Consider the following 18,375-nt stretch of genomic DNA (forward strand, 5'->3'; position numbering starts at 1 on the left):
GGTGGGAGGTGGGGAGGGGGTTTATGCGCGAGTAAATGGGTGAGTGAACGAGAAAGCTCTCCCCCATTGAACAAACTTTGCAACAAGCAGAATATTCAAAGCTCGTTGCTATTTTTCTCCAGCAAAACCCGCGTATAATACTCATATTATTTATCGTTCTATACCTTTTCCTTTTAATGTTTTCCTTCATAAAATATTCAATTTTCATGTTTCCACAATCTACTGCGTGTCTGTTGTGTTTCACATTCAACACTCACCCCGTTTTATTTCGCCTTTCGCGGTGTATTATATATTTTTTCAATATTATGTCGAAGTATTATTTGAAAATGTAAACGATACAGGTGAAAAAAAATGAGGCAAAAAAATTTCAATTTGCTTTTACAAATTTTGTGTGTATTTTCACCTGCGTGGTTTTGTTATTTTTGGTTTCCCAGTAGGGGAGAAAATGAAACTACAAAAAATCCTCTTTTTGTGATAAATTTTTATATGAGTCATTTAGGGGTCATAGGGAATTGTCTTTTTGTGTATCCTATAAAAACAAGTATTTTATTTATGTAAATTAAATTTTATGCAAAATTGAATATAGGTACGTGATTTTAGAAGGAGCCTCATAGTGATCCAAAGAAATAAGTTTAATACGAAAAATTTACTGTTTTGAAAGAAAATTCTTGGAACTAATTAAAGCCTCAATAATTTTCTATAAAGTAAATTTTAATTATTTATAATTAGACACTAATAAAACTTTTAGTGAGCTTTAAGTGATAATACATACAACATAATCTACAATTGAAAAATGTACGGGTAAGCTGACCAAGCTTACGAGAGCTGTGTTTCTTTCAGTGTACCAATTTTGTGAGAGCAAACTAGAACGCGAATTTGTTTAAATACATGCAAAATCGGGAAAAGTTGAAAAGTCATCCCCCAAGAAATCTTTAAAATGCCATATCTCGGGAACGGCTCCATAGATTTTCGAGTTTGAGCTATCGTTGGAAAGGTCTTAACCTCAACTATAACATATTAAAATATGAAGTAAATCGATAATGGCATTTTCGAAATATTCGAGTTCGAAATTTTCGAAAATTTTGATTTTGACTTTAGCGCCTCTCGCGGTCATTTCTCGAACTTGCAATGTTCTAGACATTTGTAGGGCTTCACGAAACCTTTCATTTGCACTTGAGTTGATCAAGATCGGACTTGTAGAACACGAGATATGACATGCCAACTTTGGAAGGCTATATCTCGAGAACGGAGACATAGATTTTCTTCATTTTTGGCATGAAGCTAGATAATATGGTCAACTATAACATATCAAAAAATGAAGCAAATCGATAATGGCGTTTTCGAGATATTCATCGAAAACTCATCGAAAATTTTGTTTTTGATTTTTGGCCCCCTAGCGGTCACTTTTGAAACTTCGGATGTTCTAGAGAGTTGTAGGGCTTGTTGAGAGCTTTCATTTGAGCCTGGGTTGATCGAAATCGGTCAAGCCGTTTTCGAGTTATGATCGATTTTCGATAAAAAATTGTGGCGGCCATATTGACTAAACGGCTTGACCGATTTTCGAAAATGAGGTATCGTTGGAAAGCTCTTGATGGCCCCTACAACATATCTAAATTTCAGATTTTTAGCTATTACAGGGGCTGAGATATAGCGAAAACAAAATTTTGAGGTTATCCAAAATGGCGGACGGGGGGGTGGGGGGTAAAATTTGACATCATAATCGGATGTCTTCCGGTCGATATTTAAACTTTGCCGTTTACCGCAAGTCTCTATCTATTACCGTTCTCTTGCAATTTAGCGTTAGGTTCCGGCCGGCCGGCCGGACGGACGGACGGACGGACGGACGGCCGGAAAAAAAATTTTTTGGCGCATACGTTTTTTGGAATGTGGGGAACCTAATTCGTGCTCATCCCAAGTTTGAGCCCGATCTGACGACTTTCGATTTTGCTCGGTACACAAAAGCTGTGTCTGAAAGAAACACAGCTAATATCAGATAGGTTCAAATTGTTGCTAATTAAATACATCGACGTCATTTACATAAATTAATTACGACTTGAATAATTTTTGCATTGCTTAGGGCTATGTACTTATTTATCAATGTAATGTAGGTAGGTAGGTATACCTATATATTAAATGAAATATTAGCAATTTGGTTTTGTTTGTCATGTATAATATAGTTTAATTATTCATTATCATTTAATTGTGTAATTTCCGTTGACTTGTTATTTCAAGTCGTGCTATCCTCGAGTGTTTTCTCCTTCATTCCCGCATAAGCAAGAAGTGAACAGGCAGGGATAGATGGGTGGATGAGATTCTACGATAGGTGGGTGGATCCTCGCCCTCCTCAAGCAAGACACTATGGGTGCGAAAATGTATATTTTCCCATTCTCATTCCATAGTTACTTATTTTCCCAAAAATAAGCTGAATCTATTTCATATACGAAAAAAGAACATCACACAAATACATCTACACAAAAGTAAAGCTCTCCAAGGGTTCAGAAATATGGGGGTGAAAACTTTCAGACACCGAAAATGTCTGAGATGAGGTGGGAGGGTGTGAATGCCAATGTATTTTTACGGGTGGTATGAGTTAGAAGGTGCGGGAATGGGGAAACACAGGTGAAAATATCACCAATTTAAGGTGGTTGCAGCTCGTTTCTCGTGTCTATCTTCTTTCTACCACCAACATACCCACTCACCCCCGTGTTCTCTTTTTCCTTCTCACAAACCCGAGAGAGAGAGAGAGATGATTCCCAAAGGGGGGTTGCAAAAGCACTTTTGCAATACTATGTATGTGCTGAGGGGATATGAATCAATACAACAAAAATATCAGGTCAGTTGGACGTGCAACAATTTAACCCCTCCCCCCAAACCCCTCAAAGTATGGGAAAATCCAAGCGGTGTGGATGGTCAATTTTCTCTCATCTGGTCGGACACACAAAATAGACACCCGAAAACGAAATACCATCTCAATGAATAACATATTAGAAAGGTGAATTGGTGGGTGGGATTCTCTCTATATATACATACATAGATAGGTAGGTATACATTGGTTGGAGCTTGGTAAATTGAACACGAAAAAGAGGGTAAGCGAGTGCAGCGAGTGTTGGGGAGAGAAATGAAAACTTGTGCACCAAAATTTCCATTACACAGCCAGGGGTTAATAATTTCCACATCCAGTGTGTGTGTGTGGAGAAACGATACGAACGGAAGGTTGATTTAGCTATGCTCTGCCTCGACAGACATTCATGATGCTATATTATAACTCTCTTTTCCCGTCTAACCACGTTTTTTATGTTTTTTTTTTTTTTTTGAAATGTATCCTCCAGCGAATACGAAAATTGAACTTTTGACGGGGCGAAAAAAAAAGCTCACAAGAGGGAATAATGATATGGTTCCTCGTTAAATATTCAATGTGTTTTCAATATGATTTTGCAATCGATACCCCAGATATTTTTTTTTCTCTAACTTTTCCTCTTTCTATTTCAATTATGCACGTTATATTTATGATGGTGTATCTCCAAGAGATTTTTCAACATATCCACAACAAAAAATTATTTTGTAGGAAGTATGATAGATTCAGTGAAGCAGGATTTGAACAATTCGAACTAAGGATAGCAGTTTGATGATCATCAGGAAAAGAATAGAAAAATTATCATAGATAGGGGAGACCGGGGTAAAAATAGTCATTTTGGAATTTTGAAATGCCAATTTCTCCCAAAATATAAATCGGAAAAATCGGAAAAAATTAGGGTGCAAAGCCCTACCAACCTATAATTTTTGACAGTAATTTGGAGGTTATCCGATCAGTACTTTAGGAGTTAAAAATGAAAATAGATTTTTGGCCCATTTCCCAAACTTTTGCGTATTGGGAAAAACGCGTTTTCCGATACTTTTCCCTTAGTAATTTTCCAATCTGATAATTTTTCTCACTACCTGGGTTACTACAGAAAACATTGCCAAGGTGTATTTTTCAATAACTTTTAATGATTTTTCTCTACAATTTTTTGAATCAAAACATACCCCTTGGGGTAGATCTAGTCATCCCATGTAAATCATATGGGAGATCGAAATTTTTGGCATATTTCCTATTCATTTGTTGCAAAATGGCGTGTTTGAGAAAATCGCAAAATTCTCTGTTTTAGTGCGTATAAAAGTGAAATTCCTTGTCGCAGATCAAAAGGTGAGAAGTTTAGCTATCAACTACTATCAATCTCTCAGGTGGAAAATCATTGGAAATGCCGGAAAATTCGACCGACTTTATTTAGCCAACTGGTGACTATATTTACCCGCCGCGTTTAAAAAAAAGTCAGAAGCGGAAGGTTTTAGGAAAAGCTCGAAAACTCATATTTCCCGTGGAGATAGAGAAAAGTGGTCTGAGACAAAGTTGTAGGCCAGGAAATTTCATATAAGAATGACCTATAGAGGAAATTTTCTTGCCCTTGGGGAATCCTGCAGATAAGGATTTACGCAAATTGACTATTTTTACCCCGGTCTCCCCTATGCTGTGTTTGGTTTTGGTTCCCTAAAATGATTCCAAAATAATAATAATAATCTCGCTCTTGTTAAAAATATATACATTTTTCCAAAAGTTTTCAGGTGGCTCTATCTCCGTCTGTGGTTAACCAATTTATAAAAATCCGCCAGTTTTGGAAAGGTGAGATATTTCCCTTTTTAAAACTGACGGATTTTTGGCAATCGGTTAACCACATCCGGAGAAAAAGACATTTCAAATTTATCTTAAAAAATTCTTGTTCACACCGTTAACTCAGAAGCTTTTAATGAACTTTTTTTTTACATTCCTGAAGTTCACCTAATAAAAATCTATAATCTATTGTTGCTTGTATAATTACGAAATTTCCGATCAAAAAGTCACGGTGCCAAAAATTAGCTATGATGTAATATGGGATTGATTTTGAAAGTGTGATGAAAAGTCCGATATGTACATATATACAACACGTGAAAGCTCGATAGAAAGTTGAAATTCCGCAAGCTCGTAAATCATTTCAATTCAATTAAGGATATAGAGAGATATCGATGGAAATGTTACGGGAAATTGTGCTAAAGGAATTTTCCGAGCTGGAAACCCCTCGATTTGCGTTTCTCTTTCACATCCTCCCGTCGTTTTTTTCTTTTACTTTTTCTTCTCCTATCTCGCCGCTTCTATCGTGCCGCTTAATCAAACCCACCCTTCTTGCGTTTGTTCGCTTGTCTTTTCTGTTTCGCTGACCCATGAAATTCAGTAGAATTTTAAGTGATTTTTTGTGCTTAATTGAAGCAAATTGAATTGATCGTCTTGGGGTTCTCTTTGCCCGCCAATGCAGTAGAGTTGGATCATTTTTTTACAGCAATGCTGTGTCATGTCCCTCCATTTCTTTTGCATCCTCCTAGACCATGGAAAGTCAGGAAATGATGAATTTTGTTGAGTGCATTTGTGCGAAAATATTTCAGAACTTTTGGTCTGTGCAAATTTTGAATGAATAAGTTGGTTTGCACAAGAAAGGCCGCGTATGATAAAACTACATAATTTTAACAATTGCCATTGTATGTAATTTAAATTGTTTTTTTTCCTGTTTTTTAAATGAATGGTATGAACTTATTTGATATTTTTTACAATATAATGCTTTCCTTAAAAAAAAAGAACTTTTATAGCGAAAGCCTCAGATGTGCTTTGGCGTATTGTATATATATTCGGATTTGTCCTGAGTGGAAAATGTTAAGCATTGTTATGCTTTAGAGACTTGTGGCTAAACATTCAGTTGTGAGTTTTGTCGATAAAAATGAAAATAATACGCAAACTTTATCCATGTTTTGTGCTTTCCTTATCGAAGGAAGGGCGAGCGAGCGAATTTTTTCACAGAAAAAAATGAATTTAATTTGAATGAACAAATTACTATAATACTCTCAAGTTCTTATTCTTGAATTATATATTCAAAGAAATTCCAATATAATCCTGCTGATATTCCTGAATCCTAAATTTATTCTTATTTGGCAGTAATTGTTGCAAATTATTTCCCAAAAGCTTTTGGCTCAAAATCAAGTATAAAATCCTAACTTCAATATCTCTTTGTGGAATATCGTCTATCACGTTGATTTAACCAATATCCTCTTACATCCCACCACCCCCCTCTGGGCTATGTGGTTGTCTTCTGGCACTCCCGGAAATTCCTTAGAAAAACAAACAAGCCATTAATCATGAGTGTAAAACGTATAAATTAATCGATTTGAACGAAGCTCTCCCTGACACATAAATTGCATTTGTGGACACAACTTTCTCGACATTCTTCGTGCATTAGCAAGTAGGGTAAAAAAATAAATCATGCATAAATGCAGAACAAAGCGTATAGAAAGCTTAAAGGGCATTTGAGTTTCCTGTGAAAATACATAATATTGTACATATCACTGGGTATTTTCTATTTATTTCTTAGTTTTTTTTTCAAATCCTACCAAAGCACTTAATTCCACTACATCAATACACTACCCATTAGGTATATACTTACAAACTAGGAATAAATTGCGATAATTTGATAGAATTTAGAAGCCACAAAATTCACTCATTCCTCAAATTGGACTTGTATACTTTGTATATAACATTCCTCCAAGGAATTTTCTTATCTTTCTGCAATGTGAAAATTTCGTGTTCCTTTTACTGCCACCCCCAACAACCCCATCTCACTTTGCGCGCAAGCAAAAGAAAAGAAACCTCTCGGGCATTTAAGGGAAGCTTTCTCTCCCATACCTAACGCGATGGATAGGTATGTATATTATGTACAATACGTAAAAAAAGGAAGAGAAAAGGTAGGAAAAAAAGACCCAAAGCTTTTGACTTTTGCTTCACTCTGCATCCACCTTTGGGCATTTTAATATTATTAATGTCAGAGAATTTGTTTGCGTGATGAAAAGTTAAACGAGTTCTTTTTTCTTTCAAGTTATATAATTTTTCCACCCCTAAATCCTCCTTCTCCCGCCCGTTCCACAATGAATGGGCAAACTCCCCTCATTGAAACTTTTATCACATTGATATCCAAAACGAGAGGGGTGAAACAAAAGGAGTGCGTGAAAAGCGCGAAAGGTAAAAAAAAAAAACGAGAAGTTTGAGTTTTACTACCTCTAATGTATTAAATATTTTGTTTTATACCACCTCGTTTATATTTTATTTCACTTTTTTTTTACTTCATCCATCTCCTACAAGGACCTACAACTCATGCTTACCTATTCACTTCTTTAGTTACGAGTTAATCGTACTCTTTTACTCTGGTCAAGTTAAAAGATGATGCGCTAGGGAAACATTCAAAGGGAATCATTTTATGTAGTGTGAAAGGAATTTATAAATTTTGAGATCCTAAAGATATTCTAAAAGGTCTATAAGATAAAAAGTCTCTAGCACACCTGCTTAAATGTTTTTCTTGATATTTTTCATTCTGTGAAATTAACTCAAAATTGTAATAAAAATGATTATTGAGGTAATGGAATAAATATTAAATATTTATAGTTCAACATTTTTTTTAATCTCATTCTCTCTAGGATTTAGTACGGCGTGAAATTATTAATTTAAAGTATTTTAACAACGTCAATCAAATTGACATGTGTATGAATGAATAGAATATGAATTTGTGTATAGGGTTGAAGAGTTGAAAAATATATGTAAGTAAATAATAGTGCGAGAGAGAGAGCGGGGTGAGAGAAAAATTATTTATAAAATATGTGACATAGGAGTGGAGAAAAATTATTCAAATGGGAAAATGGAGAAAAGCAGGAGTGAGAAGAGGGGTGTGTAAGTTCTAGGTGCAAAATACAACCTGCTTGAAAGTAGGCACAAAATAGGTGGTAGTGAAGAGCGAATGGCATTATTTAGTAGGTATATATATTTTTTAAAATGGTGTAGATTATGTGTATTGTATGTAATTTTAAATTGTTAACATTGCAGTTTTTCCTCATTTTTCCACCTTTTCCTCCTCTTTATTTTCACACATTGACACATTTTCATATGTATGTGTAAATGAACTACATACACAAATACACATCCCCACAATGGGGGTTAAAGTTTTTTTTTTTTTAATTTTAGACTACTTTTCCAGCATAAAGAGAAAATGAGCCACAAAATAGTTAAATGGCCATGGAAGTTGAGAAAATTGCGAAAAAAGAAATAAAGCACAGTTCTGTCTCATTTCGTCTCTATATATTTTATTTCTTTGCCAAGTTTTTAAATCCTTTTTTTTTTTTTTTGAAAATTATCAGTTAGGAAGAGCAAAGAGATAAATTTTATTTATTCATTTTTAAAAAAAAAATATATTTACCTACATATGTATATGAATGTACATATAACATCTCACCCCCTACTCCAACATTAATGTGTGCACACGAGTGTACACAGGGGTAAATATCAAAATTTGACTCTTTCTCTGGAAATGGCACATGCATGTTTTCTCATGGTTGGAGTTGGGGAAGGTGTTGCTCCAAGGGGTGAGCCACAAATTTCCTCTCCCTCTTTCTCTCTCATGCTCTATACCATTTCCAACCACCATTTGTGGGGGTACAATATCACACGCTTATGAGAGGAGAATCGCGCGCTATAAGCGGAATATATAGCGGAGGGAGAATAAAATGAGAAGCTGTTTATATGCGGGATATGTTATAACTTTGATTAAATGTAATGTAGCTTTTCTCACACTCTCCCTCTCTCTCTCTCTCTTTTTCTCACTCACGCTCTTTCTCACCCTCTCACTGACGCAACCCCACATAATATACATAACATAGCATAATATCTAGTATAGAAAATGTACATTGCGAGAAAGGGAAATATTATTGCAAAAATAGATATTTGACATTGGTGTGTGTGCTGCAGATGGTTGATTGTGTGCGCATGTATGTGTGTATTTTGTGGATCAATGCAATATTCTCTTGCGGTATGTGCCACAGAAACTCAGACCCGTCATTAGGGGTGGATTTTTCATCCCCATCTGTATAATATTCTTTAGAACTTTTTTACAAATATTCTGTCAAAAAAAACAATTCTTTTCTTCTTTTGCAACAAATTAGTTGTTTTTTTCTTCTATTGTTAATTGTGTTGTTTCAGGAAATAGTCAGAAAGATCCCTGGACAACTAGAGAAAGAAACAAACTCAAAATCTTATAAAATTTTTCATATAAATATTAAAAATCTTATAAATGACGAAATGTAAGTGAAGAAAAGATTTTTTTTACAGAATATCCTGTTCTTTTACAAAGAATTTCCTCAATAGCAACATTATTATTTAACCTTTTCGCGTTTTTTGGGTCATACGTGGACCCAAACATGAAACATTTTATTTTTCCAAATTTTTTATGAATTTCAATGTTTTTTTAAGTTACAAATGCATCTAATTCACGCAAATAAGGCCAAAGAAGACGTTTTGATTGAAAAAATTCCTCTAAAAGCATTAACAGAATAAATGTAGTGATAAAAGAGCGCACATTTTAATGTTTTTATGTTTCACGTTGGATGCGAAAGGGTTAAAAGAAAAACATGCATTTTGGAAACTCAAAGAGTAACTTAAGAGAAATTTTCGAATTAATTTTCATGGAAGTTTTCTTACTTAAAACAATTTGTTCATGAAGAGTTTCCAAAATTATTTAATAATCTCTTATAAAACATTTAATTTTACTGCATTATTGGTTTTTTCTGAGTTGACTAAAAGCTCCGACCCTGTTCTACAGCAGAACACGGCAGTAAGCACTCACATTATACATATACACATAGCATATATAGGTGTTAGGGGCGAGGGGGGTGTGCTACCGCCCTTGTGCCGATGAATTTGCAGTATGAGGATGGTCTCGTTCATATCCTTTGTTTCGAGACACCACTCTTTGCTCTCTCGGTCGGTGTATTCGGGTATCGCAATCGTGTGAACGCGGCATTGCGCGCGTCGAGCTTTTCCATAGAGCTTCCACATCTCGTGCTGGCAACTTTGTGTTTATGGTGCTCAACGAGACGGCCATCATCAACCAAGGAATCAGTCCTGTGGATTTTTCTGTGTTAGTTAGAGCAGTGTTGCCTCACGATTTAGTGCGTTTTTAGCTAGAACCCTGTGTGCTTTTGGCTGTATAGTTCCTGTATGTAAAAAGTTAAAACAAATTAATTGTAAATCATCAAAAAAAAAAAACAGTTCTAAACAACCAAATATAATAAACTGAAGAAAAAGAAACCCCGAGGATTATAAAGGACACTGCTAAAATATATCCAACACAAGGAAGAAGAAGAAAAAAAAGGAGAGAGCTCAAAGTCTCAATGTTCTATGTGTTTTGAAAATCCCCTCCTCCCAAGAGAGCCAGCCAATATATAGGGAGGAACGAAACAAAGAATGAAAGACAAATTTAGCTTTGTACACATACCACGTACATTCATGTAAAAAAAAACCTCCCTGCTCCCTTTTAAAGCTATATATCTACAAATTCACATGTAAAATTTGTATAATATACACCAAGTTGTACGGAAAAATCGTCAAGAGAAGAGGATAAAAATATTCTGTTCTATGTTCTCTGCACATTTCTAAGTGTTATATGTTCTTTGATCGTCGTATGAGAGACTAAAAGGAAGATTAAAAAAAATACTTTTTCGCGAAAAAAAACTAATAAGGTCCAAAAGTCCAAAAGTAGTGAAAACTTTTGAGTAAAAGAAGGTGAAATAAAAAACATTTTCGTGTGAATTTTTATGGAGGAAAGAAAAAGCATAAAAAGTAGAAAAATTTTATCGAACAATGCTATGAATTAATTAAATCCTTCGTTTGTGTATTCAGCGCCAATTTAAAGAGAGACAAAAGATATAAAAATTTATGAGACACTCTATGTACATCTCTAGGAATCCCCATCAAAAAGGCACCTGAAAGACAATCCCTGGAAAGGAAAAAAAAAGACCAGCGCTATTGTAATTTTCACTTCCCTAAATCTCCTTGCAATAAAATAAAAATTCATCAAATGAATCACATATATACACTTTTTTGAGTTAAAAAAAAGTCAGTGTGTTTGCAAACACGAAAATAAATAGAAAAAAAAGCTCCGTGAAAAAATATTACCATCACCGAAAAAAATCGGATTGAACCATTTGTCCCAGCAGTGAAAAATTCTTCATAGCACCATAGTTTTCCCCAGCTGCAGCACAACGTGAAAAAAAAAAGAAAAAGCGAGAACAAGGAAAAAGTCATAAATAATAGCGAATTGACTAATTTATTAGTTTCAACCCCGTTGAGAGATACAATAGAGAGCAGCAAAAGAGAATCCGAGTGTGAAGAAAAAAATCCCTTGTGAACAGAGACGAAATTTCCGCACAGGGTGTCAAGAGGCAAACAACACACACAGAAAAAAACGAACAGAGAGAGCTTTCAGTGTTATTTGAAAATTATATAAAGTGAAAAAAAGGACATACATACACAGAAGAGGAGAAAATTCAGTAGAAAGCATATACCGACTAATTCAAATAGAGGGAGCTTTGTGATAATTCTCGGCAAAAGTCCAAAAAAGTCAAAAATAAAAGAAAATTATCATTTGTGAATAAGAAATTTGTTGAAAAGTCTCTTGTAAAAAAAATTCTTCAACTGATTGATTGAATCAATCTTGCAAGGTACGATTAACGTGGGAAGAGAAAGGAAGAAGCATACGAGACACTAAGGAGACTACATAAATACTCAACAAACGTGTAGGAGAGAGGAGTGCAACTTTTGTGAATCAACTTTTTTGTTTTTCTTTGTGCGCGAAGGCAAAAGATGTTGGCAATGTCTACACTTATGATGCCAGCACCAACAATGGCTCTGGGTGCACCACCACTTGCAGTTGGGCACCACAAACCACCCGAACCAAAATTATTAATTGCGCACAATCAACCACAACCATCGCATCAGATCCAGGTTGTCCAGCAGAATCAACAGCAGCAGCAGCAGCAGCCGCAGCAGCAACAACACATCATGAACAACTGCAAACAAGGTAAATGGACTTTTTGGGGTTGAGTTTTCGGTTCTACGCTTTGTTTTAATTGCTTCAATGTGTGTGCGAATGTGGAATAGTGTTCTCTCTTATTCCTAACAGAATTGGTAAATTTGATATAAGAATATAGATAAAAGATAAAAATATATATTTTTTTAAATATTTATCTTTCAAAAATATTCTCAAATGTTTGAAATATTTACTTAATCGATGTTTTTCTAAAAAAATTTTTTTTTAAGTTCTAATAAATAACTTTTAAGGGGGGTCTCTTTTTAGAGTTGGTGAAATTAAATGTTTTTATTTTTCTTTGGGTTTTTCTTAAACTTGGTTTTCAAATGTTGGCCACATTAAAAGACTTTCTACGGTGATTTTCTACGTTACTGTGTCAAAACACAAAGGTAGGTTTTTCTCAGGATCTACTGGATGGATTTTCATGGGGTAAAAATCAAATGAAAGAGAAAGCATCAACGAAGAATGTATAGAAATGGATTTTTCAATTTCCATTCAGAAGCTAAGAAAAATGCATAAGAATATCTTTCTACTTTTCTCAGCTTTAAAGTCGAAATTCAAAATTCGTTTGCGGTACATTCTTCGTTGATGCTTCATCTTTCATTTGCATTTTACCCTATCAAAATCCATCCAGTAGATCCTGAGAAAAACCTACCTTTGTGTTTTAGGGTAGTTCTGTGGAAAAGTCGGAAAATCACAAGATGGCGTTGCACCTAAGATGGCGAAAAATTATTTTCTTACACTTCAATAATTAGGCTTCAAATGTAACCAACGTCGGAAAACCATATTTAAGTCTGTGTTCTATGAATTTCATCAACTCTGTTTAGAATAAAGTACCAAAGTATGTACATATATGTACGTTATGTTATGTTTGTATAGTTCCCTTATCAGTATATATGTGTACATATACTTTTAATATACATGTATGTATGCATATTAATATATGTGGCATTCTTGAAATATTTCCCTATATGATACAGAAAGGGTAGCAGTAAGATGCTTTCTCATCTTATACTCCTTTGAAAATTATTTTACTTTATATAATGAGAAACTACAAGATATAGATTTTATGTAAATACATAAGACCAAGTGTACCCGTAAAACAAATTAATTGTCCGTGCTTTTGGGGTGTGTATGCGAGGTAAATGTGTGAATGAGCACGTTTTGAATTGGTCAACCCCCAATTGTTGGTGGGTGGGTGGTTGAGAAGAAACTTTGTACGATGCGAATAATATGCGGAGAAATTTGAGATGGGATTTCCTCTTGTTGGTGTTTCCGACTGAATTTAGTATGTGCATTTAGATTGAAAGTTCCTCTCTATTCCTCCAATATATTACACACAGTCCTATGGTGTGTTGGTGACACACAAAGGCATATATACCCACAAAAGCTCACCATTCATGGGGCAATGAAAGGGAACACATGAGGATATGTTTGTTTAAAATTTTCCGCGAATATGTTCACAGTCAATTTGTGGAATTTCATGAAGCGAGCATAAAATGGGAATTCATGAATAGAGCTTTTATATACCTATATATGAAATAGGTTATGCATTATGTTTTATTTATGTGAATTTCATTGCTTAAAAATATAATGCAATAGATACTGCTTTTCTTTGCTCACTTTTACTCATAGTTTAGTGTAACAAAACATTTTCTTTTAAAAAAAAAGCTCTGAGGGTGAAAAGAAGAGCTTTTTCAATGGATTTAACTATGGAAACGCTCATATGTACATACATTGGAGCTTTGCATTTTATTAATTTTGTGCTTTGTATGAAAATTTTAGCTGTGATTTTTTTTTGATTAGGTACTCACAAAGTTTGTGTGGTAGGTTAAAAGAAGCACAATAAGACTAAGAGAAAGAGCAACATTTCTTTTATGTACTTCCAAACCACTACACATTGCTATATGTATGCTACACGCAGAACACGCCCAATTTTTAGCCAATTACATTTTCATATGAATCGCGAGTCCTTTATTTTCTTTTTTTGGGTGTTCTCTGTGGTTGCTTCCCGTTCTTCTACATACCTACTTTTTTTTTATTTAACTGTGCGTATCACTTCGTTATATCCATCAAGTTGAAAGCTCAGAATGAAAATGTGTCGTTTTTTTTAAGTCTATTTATGTGTGCTAAACTTTTAATTGGCTCTTTGTTGCCTCGTTAGCTACCTAGATGATTTTTTTTATTCACCTTATATTCTTTCTAAACTATACGCTGAATTGTATATAGAGAAATTAATTTCAATTAATGAGCACTATACTGGATGGATACACGTAATGGAAGTATTTTTACCACATAAACTTTCTTTTAATTATATTTTTTTTCTTTTTGAGTCTTTAAGTTTATAATTCCAATGAGATGCAGAATATCAAGTAAAACGAACAGAATAAATACTTTTTTGTACGGGTATTCAAACGGATTTTAAAAAGTAGTAAGAAAGAATAGGAGGATTGTTGCGAATGAAATGTGAATTGAATAATAAAGTGCTTGATTTAAGCACTTTCGACGGTATGCATTAAAATGTATCCCTCAAATAGAATTTTCAAAGTGCATTTTATGATAATTTTCAACTTCTTACCAATCGTATTATAATATTATAAACTTTGAAAATAGACCCAAATATACATATATATGTGGGAATGTGTAATCATTCTTGCAAATATCTTCTTATCTCTCAAAAGCCATGCTAGTATGAAAACCAAAAAGGAGATCCTTTCACCTCCTTCTATAGCTCCACGAGTCGTAAAGATTGTGTAGTGTATGTAATGCCTGTGTGAATATATTGTGAAATTTAATATTTATTTATTTGCGCATGTCTGTCTTTTGTTTCTCAAATACCCGGTGTTTGAAGTATATATACGTACACTTTCGGTTCCCTTTACTCCTTGGGCTCGTAAATATTCAACAACAAAAAAAAGTAAAAAGAATAAGAGTGTAATAATGAGGTAGGTACTTAGAAACAAATAACTGCGGATTCAAAAGCTCAAGAATATCTTTTAAACTTGGTGAAATATTACGCGAACCAAAATTCCAAAAGGATTATATTCGTATATTGTAATTTCGTTTGATGTATTAGACACCAAAATCTCTTTCATATAAATTCCATTGTGATGAAAAAAAATATATAGGTATGTATATCAGTTGATGCAATCCTAAACTTTAGCAAATGATGTAATTTAACTAAAGAAAATCCTACCAAAACTATTACATATAAAACTATATTTTTTGGGTGGGTCTATTCACTATGCCTTTATGTATTTTATTAATTTGGTTCATAAGTTTTGTCCTCAACGATTTAGCTATCTATCTAATTAAATTGATATTATAGAATGAAGAACTAAATTACGTAGTATTGACAGAGAACCATTGCTTTCTAAATAGACGAAAGGTAAAGACATCAACTACCTATCTAATATTACCTATATTTTAGGGTATGCTAATTTACCTTGATAAATAGAGAAATGTTTAATTAGTCTGAATTTTTTCTGTCTTCTTTAAATAGACCGTAAATTAAGAGAATTCAACCAGAAATTATTTTACATAAATTAATAGAATTAAACACTCTTCCTTACTCACAGATGTGATTTTCTATATTATTCTAATCAAACTATGTTGTAGGTAATAAATATTCAGTACCTTTAGCGTTATGAAATATGAGCCATAAAAAAAACTTGACTGACTTTTCATTGTGCTTCAAAACAATAAACTTCCTAAGACAAGCTTTATATAGATCTATAAAGGCGAAAATGTACATCGTGTGTATATAATACCTATGTGTGAAGAAGGGGCTGGTAAAATTCCCTTGAGGTAAACTTAAATAACTCTTGGGAAGTTCCTAGTTGGTAGGTACTAAAAAAATATAATATTGAGAGATGTGGTTGCTTTAGAAAATTGTGAGGGAAAAGCGAAGAAAAGTATAGGCAAATTATATTGAGGTGAGAGGGGGTTTTGTGTAGATTTATATGATGTACATATACCTACATACATACATTGTAATGTATGCAGTAAAAAAAAAGAGGAAAATGAATGTTATGTTTAAAAGAGGGAGAGAGAGAGAGAGAGAGTAATTCCCACGATGAATCCTTATATTTCCCTTGACGTGAAAAAATTTGAATAATTTCAAATAGAACCATATTTCCTTTTTTTGTATTTATATAAGATCTTGCTCATCCCTTAACCACCTCTATATTTACTTTTCTCTTTTTTTTCTCCTTCTCCTTTTACCAACAGAGAGTCATCATATATTTGTGGGTGATTTGAGTCCTGAGATTGAAACTCAACAGTTGAGGGATGCTTTCGCACCATTTGGAGATATATCGTAAGTTTATTTTTCATTTTTCTCCTTCACTGCCTTACTCATACATACAGAGTTTCATTCATTTTACCCCATTTTTCAATTTTCTTTTTGCATCAATAATTTATAAATTTTAATATTGAATTGAATGGGAAATGAAGAAACAAAAAAAAATACATCTATCATACAAAAATAATATATGTGCCTTCTTCATCATTTTATTCTTTTCTCCTTTTTTTTACCATGGTTTGTCTTCAAATAATCAGTTGGTATTCTATGTACGTGTCAATTGCAAATATTTGAAACATTGTAAAATACCGAATTACAGCAAAAAAGCACGGTGAGATTCGTATTTTTATTTTGCAAAAAAAGGAAAGTTTTCATATTACGAAACGATCCGAAAATAAAAGCACAAGTAAAATACGAAAAAAAGTAATAAAAATCATCTTAGAACTTAATCTTAGAAAAAAAAAGAAGAATTTTCTAAGATGAAGTCTAATAATTTTTTTTCAGAACGAAATATAATACAGATTTAATTTTAACTAATGAATCAAATCACAACATGAACGTACACAGATTGCTATTTTCTGTTGTGGAATACCAACTAACATAACTCTGCGCATTATCAGTATATTTTTTTCAAATCGTTCTGAACAAACACATTTTTAAATGTATATACATAATTTTTTTCCTTTGCAGTGATTGCAGAGTTGTTCGAGATCCACAAACACTCAAATCAAAAGGATATGGATTCGTTTCATTTGTTAAGAAGTCGGTATGTTGGATGGTATAGATAAGAACGATTAAATTATTCATAAGCAAAGTCACTCAACGCACTCGACCATTCTATATAGGCATTTTACATTATTCAAAAGCTTCAAAAAAGACTCAAAACAGGGTGTATCATTTTCCAATGATTTTTCTTCAGCTTCGAGATTTTTTTTTTAATCCATGAATTTTCTATTCCATGTTTACGTATGATTGTAATGAGTTCTAAGAAATGCAATGAAGTATCAAAAGAAAATCTATGCTAAAAAAAAGTCTTATATTGGGCCTAATTCAGCGACCAAGAAACCTTTGAAATCTTTAAATTTTGTACTGAAATTTCAAGATTTCAAGCGAGTTTCAAGGGTTTCTTGGTCGCTGAATAAGGCCCATTATTTGTGATAAAATCTAATAGTGCAATTTATATAGGTTGTTTTCCATAAACAAGAATTAAGCCATTTTCTGCATGAAAGAGAAAAAAACTTATGTACCTCTATGTATTTATGTAGTATATATAGCATTTTTGATAAAAATCATGCATTTAGCAAGGAAATTTATACCTATATAACAATCTTCAACAGCTAAAAGTATATGTACTGTACATAAATATTCTTTTTCCATGTAAATATGCATAGAGTTTTTTATTTTCTTATTTTGTCATACCTATAGGTATAAAATAGGAAATTTAAAAATTTTCTATTTTTAATTTTTGAACTTAACATTTTTCGACTAAACATTCCTAGCAAAATTAAAATGAATTGTCGTGTCCAATGAAAAATTAATTTTTCACACTTTTAATTTGAGAAGGAAAAATGAAACACCCTGTTTATATTCATTGAATGGGAAAAAGAGAGAAATCTGAGATGATTTTATGTTACAAAATATACACGCACATAGGATAGAATATATTCAATATGCCCTTTCCCTAACCCACCAATTTCCCCCAAAACGTACAAACATTGAGTAAAGATTGTATGACTTGTTGATAGAATCTTCAATGTTTCTTTGAAACTGAGACACGATAAAAAATAGTACTGAACCCGCAAATATCCCCGGCGAACGACGACAAAGTACTTGGTGTGGGAGTACTTAGCTACCACCTTTCTTTTTCATACCCGCTCTTTTACGGAATCTCGATGCTTGGGCGTTTCTGCTAAAAGCCCATTAGTCACCCTTCATAGAATATGAATAACATTCGCTTTTAATATTGAATACCTACATTACATTTTGTTCATTAATAAATTGAATGGATTTTATGTACGATACATATAATACGGACCATTTCGACCAAGAGAATTTTCTAGTGAGTAATATGAATATTTTATTGAAAATATAAATTATCTAAAATACATA

General features: G+C 33.3%; 1 protein-coding gene across 3 annotated transcripts in view; it reads left to right on the plus strand.

The window, feature by feature from the left end:
• Positions 1 to 9,894: 9,894 nt before the first annotated feature.
• LOC129788191 (nucleolysin TIAR) overlaps positions 9,895 to 18,375 on the plus strand; it is a 30,025-nt gene continuing 21,544 nt past the window's right edge. Inside the window, exons 1-4 of one of the 3 annotated variants that reach the window (XM_055824251.1) lie at positions 9,895 to 11,595; positions 11,731 to 11,954; positions 16,194 to 16,281; positions 16,957 to 17,032. In XM_055824251.1, coding sequence (XP_055680226.1) covers positions 11,738 to 11,954; positions 16,194 to 16,281; positions 16,957 to 17,032 — 381 coding nt within the window. In that variant the 5' untranslated portion in view covers positions 9,895 to 11,595; positions 11,731 to 11,737. Of the gene's footprint in view, positions 11,955 to 16,193; positions 16,282 to 16,956; positions 17,033 to 18,375 lie in introns of all 3 variants that reach the window. The other 2 variants (XM_055824253.1, XM_055824252.1) reach the window with 2 other exon arrangements.

Source organism: Lutzomyia longipalpis, chromosome 1 (assembly GCF_024334085.1).
Source record: "Lutzomyia longipalpis isolate SR_M1_2022 chromosome 1, ASM2433408v1".
NCBI lineage: Eukaryota > Metazoa > Arthropoda > Insecta > Diptera > Psychodidae > Lutzomyia > Lutzomyia longipalpis.